General features: G+C 36.6%; 1 protein-coding gene across 1 annotated transcript in view; it reads right to left on the reverse strand.

The window, feature by feature from the left end:
* Positions 1-591: 591 nt before the first annotated feature.
* The window catches only part of TRPC4 (transient receptor potential cation channel subfamily C member 4), a 78,748-nt gene continuing 65,418 nt past the window's right edge, over positions 592-13,921 (reverse strand). Inside the window, exons 6-10 of the mRNA XM_062514724.1 lie at positions 13,432-13,627; positions 11,602-11,796; positions 3,449-3,490; positions 1,611-1,700; positions 592-1,308 (exon numbers count right to left, since the gene is read on the reverse strand). Of these exons, the coding sequence (XP_062370708.1) occupies positions 592-1,308; positions 1,611-1,700; positions 3,449-3,490; positions 11,602-11,796; positions 13,432-13,627 (1,240 nt within the window). The remainder of the gene's footprint in view (positions 1,309-1,610; positions 1,701-3,448; positions 3,491-11,601; positions 11,797-13,431; positions 13,628-13,921) is intronic.

Raw genomic sequence — 13,921 nt, forward strand, 5'->3', positions numbered from 1 at the left:
ACCTATTTTTCATAATTTACAGGTATTGAAATTCCTTCAATAAATAAAAGAATATAATTTATCTTCTGATTCTCTATAGATTTTGACACAAGTTTCTAGCGGTTTAAATAAATGACTCTAATAGCTTGCCATGAATTATGCTGGCAGGAGCCATATATGATTATTATGGTGCACAGAATATTTTAAGAACCTACAAAGTTAAATAAAACCTTACAAGTCTCTTAAGCTACTTTTTATTTGCATAGAAAAATATTTATCATAGGAGTCAACTATCATATGAGAGAAATTCCATTTGTTGTACTTGAAAAAGATAGCTAAAAAGTTTCTGTGGGTTATTGCAACAGTACAAGAATACAAGATGCTTCCATTTATTAAAAAATGTAAAACAAATCGTGAAAGCTAAAGCAGGCTACAAAACAGAAAGTCCTCATATTTTCTTTCTCTTGACTACTATGTTACAAGATCATGTGCCACAGTTGAGTATTATAAAGTGTAATTCTGCATTAGCTAATATAATTCTTAAAACATTCCCCCCCCCCCAAAAGCACTATGCAAAATATATATATTTGTAAATGCTTCCTCCTGTAAGCATCACAACCTTGTTATCACATAGTCACCCTGAACAATTGTTTCCTGTTTCCCATCAGAGTCAATGTTAATCTCCAACGCCTTATCCAGCTGATCCTGTGGAGTGGCAGGTTCTGAGTTCTGTAACTCCACTTTCTCTCTTTCTGAAGCACAAATACTTCCCTCTACCTGTGAATCCAAAGACTCACTGGTATTTTGTGACTCAGCTAACACGCATTTTTTGCCAGAACTTCGGAAGTTTAATTCACAGTTCATGATCAATTCTCCCTCTTCCAGTTCATCAGTTTTCTCACATTGTTCTTCTGCCTGTTGCCGGGAAACTTCTTCAGAAACGGTGTATATTTTATTTGTACTCTGCTCCACAGAGTTTGTTTTTGATCGTCTGTGAAACAACCCAAAATTTCTTATGTCTGTTACAAAATTCACACGCTTTTGTTTCTCCTGAGTGGACTCTGACACCATCATTGCTGAGCCATTGCTTACGTTATGTCCTTCAGAGGTGATATTGGCTGATCGTGGATGAATCATCGTTGTTATGTCAAAAAGGCTGAAGGGTTTCTTCTTTCCTTTCTTGTTTCCTTCACTCTCACTATTTTCTTCATTTTCTGACAGAGAGGCAGTATCTTTGCTCATCTTTGCAGTCTGCAAATTAGACAGCTTGCTTCCTTTCAACAAACCCAGGACTTCAAAGCGAAAGCTGGAAATGTCCTGTTTTAACTCCTAAAAATTAGGAAGAAAGATGAAACATCAGAACATCAAAGCTAATTTGACTTCCCTTTTGAAATAAAAAGGGGAAAAAAAAAGGAAAAAAGAAAAAAGGAAAGAAAGGGATTATGCTGGGGTCAGTAATAAACTTTACTGTCGGGATATTGGCATACCTGGCACCTTCAAGACTGAAGATCTTGCTCTAGGAAGCAAGTTATATGCCACCTGAATAACTGAGCGTAAGAAATATGCTTCACAGTCTTAAAATATCTTAGTTAATTACTAAAACACCTATAAACATAAAAAACCCCACATACCTTAAAATTTTCTTCTGTTAATCCTTCCTCAGTTTTGGCATCTCTTATCATTGCTGCAACGTATCTTTTAACCAGATTTCTCATAACTTCCTAAAAATATAAAATATTTTGTTAGCTTTCTTGGTATTAGTCAATAAATCTCCACTCACAGATGTTGCTTGGGCTTTTTCATGTCTTAGGGACATGACAAAAACTATGAAAACCTTAGGTCTGATTGAAAATTTGCTTTGCTTTTTGATGGAAACTACTAATGGTTATTATCCTGGGAAGGCATATGCTGGGTTTGACCCAAGGTATGTCTCTTGCCAGCAATATCCAGCCTGGCAGTGAGCAGTTGCTGATGCCTCATGAGGAGAGCAAGTCTGGCGTGGTTGTACAACTTTATTTCCAGCTATTCTTTCTCAAGCCTCCTGTGCTGTGAGATGCAGTGACTCTCTGAACAAAAATGATAGTCCTAGGTTTAATTGGCCGTGACAGGTTTTCTTATGCATTTTGAACTAATGTGCTTTCAGCATGCAGAAATCCTCTGCCAATGAATTGCACAGTATGGAGTAAGATTCCATTTGGGGTTTTATTTTTAACCTTCTGTCTGGCAGCTTTCATTGTTGTCTTCTAAGAATCCTAGAAATTATTTAGGTTGAAAGAGATACCTGGAGGCTGTCTGAGTCATCTCAGGGCCATGCCCAGTCAAGTCCTAAATATCTCCATGGGTGAAAATGCTGCAGCCTCCCTGAGCAACATTTTCCAGCTCTTTACTACCCTCAGTGAAGATAATTCTCCTTACCTTACAGATTTTCCCTTCCTTCGACTTGTGTCCATTTTGTCTTTTGCACTGTACCTTGAAGAAAAATCTGGCTCCTTCTCTCTAACCACCCACTCTGCTCTTCAAGAGAGCAGTTATATTCCCCCTAACCTATTCCAGGCTGAAACTGAGCTTACAGACAGTCCTCTATCCCTTCCAGTTTGCAACATTTCCCTTGTAGTGTGGGGCCCAGACATGACATACTGCTCTGGATACAGTCTCACAAGTGAGGGCTGGAGGAGAATAATCCCTTCCCTCAAAAGACTGACTATACAGCCTCACTAATGCAGTGTTATACATATGTGATATTCAGCTCACAGATAAATGGCAAGCAACTGCTCTGTGCTCACCTTCCTCATGATTTTAGAGATCCCTGTTTTATTTCCCACAGCTGACTCTTCTTCAGGTTGGAAAAGTCCCAGCTTACCTAGTTATTTCCCATATGGGATTAATTAACTGCCAAGCCTATAGCTCACACCTTGTTTAACTTGCAGCTCTTTTAATGTGACAAAAAATTCAAAATGAAGCTGGAAATTATTAATTGTGAAATAATAATCTAAAAAAAAATAGAAGCTGAAGAAGGAAGGATGAAAAAGAATTGCTTAGAGGTGATCTACAGAGAGGGGCTATTAAGGAAGTTGTCTATGGGGGACTAAAGCTGGAGATATGAAGAGCAGGTTCTGATGGAGCATGTCAGTTCACTGCACATATGGTCCTGATGATTTCTGGCAGGCAGGAACTTGCTTTTATGAAAGGCAATCCATGTTACAATGGGCAAAATGCGGGATAGCATGTTATTGCTCTAGACAATATTGTTTTGCTCCAAAAAGAACGCAATTACATTTTCAAATGTTTTTGTTTGAACATCAAAAATACTAAGATTGTTTGCTGAATAGGAAATAAGTACAGATTTTATGTTTTTTTCCTTTTATTTTCCTTTTCCACTTTCTCATTAAATACTTCATTTTTTTTCCTCATGAAGACATTCTGAAGGCATAGAAAAACAATTGCCCAAAGAATAAATATAGGCCTTTACCTGGTATTGATGATGTCTCCTCAAATTGTCAGCTGCACGTCTCTGAAAAATAGAAAAGTATATAAAAAAAATTAATCCCTGTCTGGAAGTAAAATACTTAGTCACAGAAAACAGCAGGCCTGTGCATTATACAGTATCTAGCAAGCTGAGAGAAAAGGTTCAAAACCTGTTGAAAAATGACAGTGTTTGAAAAAAGGCTATCATTTGCTTTATAGAAAGGAGAAGGTTGCTGTGGGAAGGCAAAGTGGATTTTCTACATTTTTGTCAAAATGCTTTTATTCCTGCATCAGCATGGATGTGGTAGGGCAGCCAGGTCATGGGTTGCAGAACCCCAAGGTCAGTGATCTGACATAGAAGTGGAACAATGGATCATGTCACTCACTTGCACAGATTGAAGCATATTTTACTGAATTTAAAATAGCTTGACTTATGTCAAGTTAGATTTTTTCTTGGAGGCACACAAAGAAAGGAGTCAATGTACATGAGTTACAGGAAGGGAAATTCTGTATGGAAATCCATCAACAGTGGGGTTCATAAAGCCATGGTGTTAGCAAGACACTGGCTATGGCTCCTAATGTCTCATTTAAGATAAAGCTAACCAAAACCTGCCCCATAAAAATGTATTTATGAGAAAGTTCCCCCTTAGTTCTCTGTTAAAAAACATTTAGTCATAGAGAGGTGTATGGAAGAAAGAAACGTCTTTCAACACAATTTGGCGTTGATAAGGAGAGAGGGTAAAAGGGACAGTAACTCTGAAGAGGAGCAGCAAAAAGAAGTGTGGTAGGTTTCAAGCAGGTGTTGTATTAGATTATACTGCCATATCTAAGGCCCAGAAGAAGAGGAGAAAAAAAAGCCTGAATTATTTTTTTCCCTTGAATTTCTTTTGTCCTCAATTGCATAATGAGTAGCATATCCCCATCCTCTACCACAGTTATCCCTAACTGGTGAAAGAAACACAGCTTTAACTTAGAATCTCATATCTGCTGCTGACAAGAAAATAATGTGTCTGACCATAGATTATATTTCTACAAAACAGAACACTGAACAACTGCTCAAAACAGGGTGAAAGGGCATCCAAGGGACTTGTTAAAATTGACCCCAGTTGCATAATAAGGCAAGCACAGCAAGTTATTTAATAACCTTTTTTTTTGTTTTTTACTTTAAAGAAGTGATGAACCTTTCCCCTGTACTTGGAGTCAGTTTGCACTTCACGGTTGATTTCTTGTTTCCAATTAATTTGAGGGATGCAGTGGCTTGGTGGTTAGGCTAGCAAAAAATAATAGAAAGGGGGAAAATCATTATTTCCTAATCAGTCTGAACAGCCACTGGGGTTGTGACTTTGTACATGAGAATGCTTTTTTCAGTATTTTTCCAGACTGTGTCTCTCTATCTGTTCTTCATCAAAGAGAAAATGAATATTTATTGTGTTTAAGGATGGAAGAATGGGCAGACTTGCCCATCACCAGGGCCGGAGGGGACAATGCAGCCGTGGGAAGGCTCATACCCTCGCAACACCCGAACTTAGCTGGTTTTTAGGAAAAAAATATCTCAGCTTTCTTGCAGCTGACCACACGGTGGAGATGTTTAATTCTGCTGTGAGAGCACCCAGGGAGTCCGTGGCTAAGAGAGCTCTCAACAACAGATCTTCACTCGCAGGTGAAGGGAAAAACAATTTAGAGTGTGATTGAAACACACTTCAGGTAAAGTGAACAACACCCAAGTTAAAAAAAATGCTGATTCTTGTCTTGCACAGTACTACCTGCAGCTGCTGTCTGCTCTGCTTTATTTTACAGTGACATGTAAAATAAATGCATAGGTTTAATTCTGTACCTGTAACAAGAACTACCTAGATTTATCCTTTTTTTTTCTTTTGCAGCCAATTATGAAACTCCCATAAACAGACGCTGAGAGTTTTCCACTTAATGTAATGCCAACAAGTACAGTTTGGGATAACTATGTGAAAAGATTTGTGTAATAATGTGTCAGAACAGTGCTAATGCACTTAATTGTTTTCAGTCCATACCACCAAGAAGCTGAAAGAAAATTAATTTAATTGTATGTTTTTATGTGCAGCCATATACCTACTCCACTGGGAATTACACATAACTATCAAATTTATTATCATGAAACTGTTCTCTAGCTCTTGTTTAAATGTTTAGGTTCCATCTCCAGTTCCTAATCATATTTTGCTTCCTTTTGAAAGCAGAATGAACCTTTCCCTAAACACATCTGAAAACCAGGCTATTCACAAGAAATAAAATGTCATTAACATTCATATTGCCCTTTTTTAGTTCTCAGCTGATTTTTTTTTAACTTGGTTATAGTCTGATTTGTGGTTCAAAATTTGTTTCTAGCAACCATTGTTCTATGTGCATGAAGAAATTGACAATTATGGCTAGTAAAGGGATGAAAGTTTAATTTGACTAAAAATAGCAACAAGGTGGGAAACATGGTTATGCACGTTGAATGCAATAATGAAATCGAGGGAGATGCTGTTGTCACTTTCCAAAAGGGGGCACTAATATCCTTTAGGAATCTTTAATAGTAGTTCCACTAGTAGTGAAATTATTTTGGTATTCCTGTTTATGTCATTCCTAGCAATTTGCACTGTTTAAAAAAGAAGATCTTTTTAGCAGTCAAAAAAATTAACAAAATTGTGTTACTTATTTTTATGTGTTTTATTAAAATTATATATTTAATTGTATATTATTAATTATTAATATTATTATAATATTAAAATTATATCTTTCACAATGCAGGAGTACAAATCCAATATCTGCATTTGACCTTAAACCGCTTAGTAATAAAGGTCCAGAAAATGGAACTAGTGTCTTAAATTGTGGGATATATTCCTCATCTTGAATAGAAGCATCACCTTTAAAGTATTAGAACTTATGTGTGTTGACAGAGAGGCTTCTCCATTAAATTATTCTCGGCCATATGAGGAACACTCCAGATTATTGATTTCCACACCAGATGGAAGATGTTACTTCTTCGCTCAACTTTCAGTAACATACATTACAGAGAAAATACAAAATGCTTATATTGACTTAGAAATTGCTTTATTTTTCACCGGGTGAATAAAGAATAGGAGAAGAGAAAAGGAGATTTTCTGTGACAAATGATAATAAAATCATGTAGGTTGCCCAGAAAATGGCATAAAAATCTGGATAGCTAGAAAAGAGGTAACTGTTTATCTAAACATCAGATAAATAAAAAACAAAACAAAACAAAAAAAAACAAAAACCCAAAACCTTAAAATTATAGGCAAAACACTTTTTAGTGACTGATCAGAAGTAAAGTATAACGTAATTTGAGGAAAACAGTACCATTTGTTCTGTTGGGACTAGGATTTTTTTTCCCATATATCTTTTTATTTCTGAAATAGCAATGGATTTCAGATGGCCAACAGGATTAGCCTTGACACACTCATAAGCCTTGTGCAGTCAGGAAAACCTCAGTCTAAATAATAGAATTATCTCACTAATCTGGCTTTTGCAAAGGTGAGCTAAAAAATAAATAGAACTGCTATAGATATAGATGATACAGATACATGTAAAGGGCAGCACACACATTTCAGAATTTTAAGCGCAGGAGATAACTGATAACAGCTGAAGAAAATGCTGCATACCTGGGATATGTGAAAATGACAGAATATAAAAATGTGCTGAACTCTGAATGGTAGAAGAGTTCTGTCTGATTCATAGCAGAGCTGAAATATTAGTAAATCACATATACCATCCTGGCCTTCCTTCAGCTGAAGCTGTGGCTAGAGAAGCTGCCATCAGCATGGCTGGGCATTGTATTGCTTTGGAGAAAAAGTCTCTCCCTTGAAAAACCTCCCTGTGACTTCACCACCCACTGCTTCAGCTGTCCCACTATAACAAAGGACAGAAGAATCACAGAAATTACATCCAAGGAGAAGCAAATTAATTGGCTTTTTTCAGAGGCACCTCACATCACTACAGACTTGTGTTTGTGCTCATGATAGCTTTGTTATAAACAGCAATGTAGATGATCCTCCCAAGCAGCCGTGTTATACTTATTTTTACTAGCATTTCTCTTCTTCCTATGGGCCAGATAAATTGTTTCATGAGAATCTGTGCTGTAAACTATCCTGACCCTGAACCCTTTCTTTACATATTCTGCCTGAATGTAATGAACTTTCAAGTGTACACATATATAAATTTTACGGTGGATTCTTGACACATCACATTTGATCCTTGACTCAGTCCTAGTTCATGATTCCTGACTTTTTGCTACTGAGGACTTTTTGCAGAGATCATGCATAACTCCTTGTCAGGTCCTTTCTGCCTATCATCTATTTTATATCTTCTAGCACTGACTCGCTCTTTGGGTGCACACTTACATTTTCTACTAGAAAACACCACGGTACGTCACTGCTGATTAGTGTTTCCTAATAGGAAAATTAACATTTAGAGATTCCAGAACAGAATGTTTTGAAATCTGAGTTCTGCCTTACAGGCAATGTGGCATCCATCCATCCATATAGCAAATACAAGAAAATCATGCTATAGCATTTTTTTTCCCCTCCCAGTCCTAGCTGTAGGGAAGGAGACACAGTTTATAATGCAGGACTCAGTGAAAAGGAGCAGATCCCAACAAAGCTTATCTTGTATCTCAGAGGCCAAAATTATTACAGAGGGGAGATACAAATAAGCTGAAGTCATCTGAGATCCTTAAACAAAAAACAGAGAAAACCCTTCCTTAATTTTTGGTTGAAAGGGCATAGAGGTCCTAAATTTAATTTGTGATATATCTTGTTGGGACTATTGAAAAAGTTCTAGGAAATCAAGACTGAGCTGTGGGTGATGGGAAGTTTGTCAACACCAAAAAGAAGTGCACTCCCTCAGGACAAACTATGAGATCACCATGGTGTGCCCATTTGTTGATCGATGATTTAACCTCTTGGAGAATGTGCAGTTAAGAGCACTTATCTGGTGGTTTGCATCTATCAAATGAGAAAATCAGAGCACAGAGTGCATACGCACATCTTACACAATTTTGGAGCTTGGGTGAATAACCAGGTCTGGAAATGGCAAAATGTCCCAAATTGACATAACCCTAATGGGGCTCGTGTTATGCTGAGGAATTAGCTGAAGAACTCTGCAGTTTTATGAGATGCCCACATGATGGACTGAATCTTCCTGGTCAGCCAGAGCCACTCACTCTTTCAGGCAGCTGGATGTGTGGCTGCCTTGATGGCTTCTGCTGGTGAGCTCTCTGCTTCAGAGGAGTTTCAGCTCTAATTCCAACTAAGAATCTATTCTGCAGGGGAAACCAGTGATAGATATGTCCCATATGCTTTAGGGATTCCACTTTCAAATAATTAAAAAAAACCCCACAGAAATCAACTAAAAATGTCCCACATCTCCCCCTCACCAATGTCAACCACTCCCAAACAGTTCAGTAATCAGTGGTTCACATTCAAATCATAAAGAAGCTACGTTCAGCTCCTTTTTTTCTGTTCTCCCAAGAGAACACCTTAAGCCCTGCAGTATCTTAAAGATCCTGAGAAGGAAATTTCTATTATAGCTTTTATGCTTGGACTAAGTAATTCAATGTCCACTGGAGAATAGAAGTTAATCTGGGTCTCCCTAGCCCAAGATATTTGCTTTAAATGGCACCTGCTCTTTTCTTCAAACAGAAATTTAATCCTGAAGCTGAAAAGTCTTTCCAAAAAAAAAGCACATTTGAAACTGAAATATACTAATTAAAAAGTTTGGTGTTTGGAGTATTTTAACTTAAAAACAAAAAGAAGATTCTGTTCAGAAAAATGTTTCAGCAGCTTGGTGCATAGACTTCCTCCCCTTTGACCCTTTGCTGCACCAGTTTTCCGAAATCTAAGATGTGGGTTTCTTGAAGGTGGCATTTATGTACCCTACCGGGATTTTCTACATTTTTGTCAAAATGCTTTTATTCCTGGTAGGTGCAGGAAGTAGAGATGATCTTTCTGAATCCCATTCTCATCATACCATTCAGCATAGGGCTAGGAGCACCCCGTATTTTTCTTCATTAATATTCAATCTATCCAAGAATGAGTTTACACCCAAATCTACAGTTTGAGAAGGTAAGAAAAAGGAAAAAAAATATTTCCTTATCCCAGATGGATGGTCTGACAAGAAATATTGTCCTGAAGGTTTACCTGGGATGTATAAGGGTATTCAGTATCTGTCTCAGTCAAACAGGAATACTGTGTTAATCAACCCTCTGCTATATACTGGCATCATACCATTCATTTTAATATCATTCTCTCAGTTTACACTAACTAATCATCCCTACCAAATGTCTAACAAATGCCTAGAAGCATTGCCCACTCTCCCACACACACAATACATCACTCTCTCTCTTGAATTTTTCTTTTCAACATCTCATAGTTTCTCCTTCTGTTGGTCTCTGCATTTACATTTTTCACTTCCTATATCATACAGAGATGTTTCACTCTTAAAATTATTCACCATTCATGCTAGGTCATGTTCTTTTTAAAATTTATATATGAATCACTGTTAGTCTTTCTTAACAATGTTTTTTTTTCAGTATGTGTTTCTTTCAGTCCATTATTGGTTTGTTTCAATGTCACCTTCATGTTGATTAGCTTCTTTTCCTGGCTGTTTTTTATTGATATGTAAAAATATGACAGCTACAAGGAATAATTTTGTTTTCACAATTTAAATACTGGCCAACAATATCAGTATATTACAATAAGCCTGATTTTAAGCTTTCAACAAAGAGGAAAAAATCTATTTCCTCTTCTACAAAGAGGAAAAAAATTAATAATTGTGAATTACCTTTATATGCCCCTTTTCCTCTTTAGCGTATATCTGTACATGCATATGAAATTATTCCTCCAAGTACATCTAGAGATTAAACTGCATTCCAGGATATGACAGCAGAATAGGTAGGAAAAACTTATTACTCACTTACCAAGAAATGGGGAAAAAATACAAAGAAAAGGTTGGTATAGTAATTGTCCATCAAAGAATTGTATCATAACCCCTGACTTCTTTGAAATGTATGGAAGTTTTTATTGTAAGAATCAATAGCACAAGGACTATACCCCTTTCTTTTCCCCCTTACCCACATTTGACTCTTCTACTCTCACTTAATGCTTGGCTATCTGAGTTCCTAACAGACTTGAAATATTTATATTCATCAAATCACTATGGTATAGAGAAAATGCCATTATCCACATCTTATCCCAAATAGTCCACGCTAGAGTTGGCTAAATTCAGTCTAATTACCGAGTTACTGACTTGCTCATGGGAAAATGAAGAAGACATAACTAGAGAGAATTAGTTGTTGGTGGGTTAGAATGTTGTCTGAATATTTGCACTGACAGTATAGAAAAGCTGTGTTGCTGACTGAGGTATCTCAAGTAGATGAAGTCAGAAGGGAAAAGGTAAAATCTGCTTTACCCACTGCAGCTACCAGAGAAAGTAAGTGGTTGAGATATTATACAGGCATCTGCTGAATCTAGATGCAGGACTATTCTTGGTTGTCTTGTGTGTCTTTTCCCCTCTTTTTTTTTTTTCCTAGAAATGTCACTGCTAACCAACAGTATCAGAATATGGTATGATTTCAGAATGTGATTCTGAAATAGCTCCTTCAAATTCAAGAAAACATGTAAATGCTGTTACCTTTCAATTTTTTTTTTTTTTTAATGGGAACAGCTTTTGGTAAGAATGCTTTTATGGTAAACTCATTTCATTACATGTAGAGAGACAGACTCTCAGAGAATACCCAATGATGATTACTTCACACATGACTCTCTGGATCATGGTATTCAATTACACCTGAACTGTGACACTTGAACTTAACAACCAACAATTCTGACACTGGCAGACAAGTATAAACATTTGATCTCTTGTATTTTTTATTGCTCTTAATATTTCTTGAACTATCTGTAGATGAAGCACAGTCATGGTTCATTCAGTCATTGTACAGGGATATGATGATGATTTCTCTTCAAATATATTGACATTAGTGTAAAAAGTGAACATTCTTTGCTAGAATTATTCTCTAACTCACATGCAAATTATTTGACAATTCAGGCACTTTCTTTATAAGGCTGAGAAAAAGTCATCTATATAGCAAAGAGGAGGACTACAGGCAGAGTAGACCACACAGCTTACCCCTATTGTTCCAAAACTTTCAGGCTTTCTTCTAATCTTTTTCTTGAAAAGATGTCTCCATAACCATTTGATCAGATACCACAAAGATTTTGGGCTTGGTATGACATTAAAAGGAGTGGGCAGAGTTCCTCCTTCTTCAAAATAACTCATCCACAGTTTTGTTCGAGCGAACTTCCATTCAATGTCTGCATGATCCTGCACACAAAAAGCACGTCATCAGCACAGATGTTGCTGTAATTAAGGAGGTGAAATAAACCTCTACAAAAATCTGAAAAAACTAAAACTAGAAGGACCTTGAAATACTAATGAATTGTCTTGTTAAAATACTGCCACCTTTTGACAGAAGGTTTTTAACACAAAGTAAAGCTAAGCTGCTTTACCTCAGTAAGATGTTCAGTACGTAAAGTATATCTCTACTTATAAGCACTTCTTTCACTGTTACTAGCTGTTAAATTATTGAAAGTCTCTCAAAAAACAGAAAAGGCAATTACAAGCAGAGAAATACTACATTTCTGGATGAAACATTTTGTTATAATAGCAGCTCACCATTATTCCGCATAGATCAGTCTAATTATGCTACTCTGCAACACTTTCAACAAGTCAGTAAGACTCATGAATTTTCTTAGAAATTACCAGTCCCCAAAAGTCATAAACAGGTTATCCAACAAATCATGGGCTCACTAAAACTATTGAGTCAAGTATCTTTTTTCCCCTACTACTTCAGAATTCTATATTTGGGATAGGTTGTGGGGTGGGTTTTTTTATTTTTATTTGAAATTTTAATTCTTTTGGAACCTATATAGTATTGTATAAATCTGATTTTTTTTTTTTGGAAAATTAAAACTAAAGGCCATGGAAAGATATTTCAGTCCTGACAGCATCTGAACAAGTAGTTTAAATCGCTAAAATTAGATTTGGATAGCCAAGAACTTCAGCTACAGGTTTAGCCCTGGCCATACAGTAACAAAAACAACAATTTAGAAGTTGTAGCAGGAAAAGTATATTATCTACAGCCCAAGTTTTGGTGTGTGGTACAATGTTGTGATATGGTTTGCTAGACACTGACAACTAGTTATACGAACACAGGTGGTCAGTTTTTCTTTTGTGGAAACACTTGTAATTTCCAGATTGGAAAAAAGAGCACATTTTAAAATCTCAAGACTGTGCAGCTTTCTTTTGTTTGCTTTCTGCATGATCATATTTGAATTATCATATGATGAATCAGTGTTTATTTTTCTTAGTCTCCTTAATAGACAGTTTAGAAATTAAGCTACATCAATAGCTCTGGTAAGGAGTAAAGACAGTTTTCATTAAAGGAGGAATCAGGACACGGTAAAATGAGAAGACCTGACCTTTTTCCTTTTTGTCCTTGGATTATGGGCACCCTATTTCTATTAACTCTATATCCATGTCAGATTAAAAAAAAAAAGCAGCCTTTCAAATGCTAATAAATATAATGTATTAAAAATGAAGCAGTGATAAAACAACCCTGGGCTGTCTTTTTCTAAGAAGTCCTGCAGAGTGAAACTTGGGCAGGGCTGTAGCCCATGTCACTTGCAGAAGGACCAGGACATCCTTCTCAACCCACGAGCTGGCTTCTTCATCATGGCCACCTCTTCCCCATTTGGTATCAAGGGGAAATTTCCCTCTACCCAATCCAGCTTGGGTATGGTTTCTTTCTTCTTCCAGAACAGTGCAAAAGAATCAGAGTGTATTGCAATATTTGTCCCAACATCCTGTCTCTGAAAGGTTTGTCTGCCAGAAAAATTGAATGTGGGAACAGAGAGAGGGTATATATTATACATGATCTAAAAACCAGGAAGAACTTACAGCAATGAGTTGGTAAGAGTTATTCATCATGGCTATTAACATGTTGAGTAGAACAACCAGAGATATTACATTATAGGTACCAAACATGGTGGCCCCAACAAATTCAGTGAATTCATGCCTGGCTTTCACATTGGTCACGTAGAGATTGATGAGTCCAAATATAGACCAGAATAATGACTGCAGTGTTTCAAATAACCTGAAAAACAAACCCCAGAAGGAATAGCTGTATAATAACAACACATTTATTAAAATGCAGATTGTTCAGTTTCTCCCAAAACACACAAAAGTTCTTGATTTGACTGAGATGAATGACAGTTATCAAAATATAGCCAACATAGTGGGAATATCTTTCTAGTGAAACAATGGCCTAGTGTTTCAAATCTGGGCCTCTAGGTATACAATACGTAATCTATAAATAAGCCTGCAAGCAAAAGGCTTCAGAGAGATAAATAAAGATTCAGATGCCTTATGTTGGACACTTTCTTTTGAA

The sequence above is a fragment of the Cinclus cinclus genome, chromosome 2, assembly GCF_963662255.1.
Source record: "Cinclus cinclus chromosome 2, bCinCin1.1, whole genome shotgun sequence".
NCBI classification, from domain to species: Eukaryota; Metazoa; Chordata; class Aves; order Passeriformes; family Cinclidae; genus Cinclus; species Cinclus cinclus.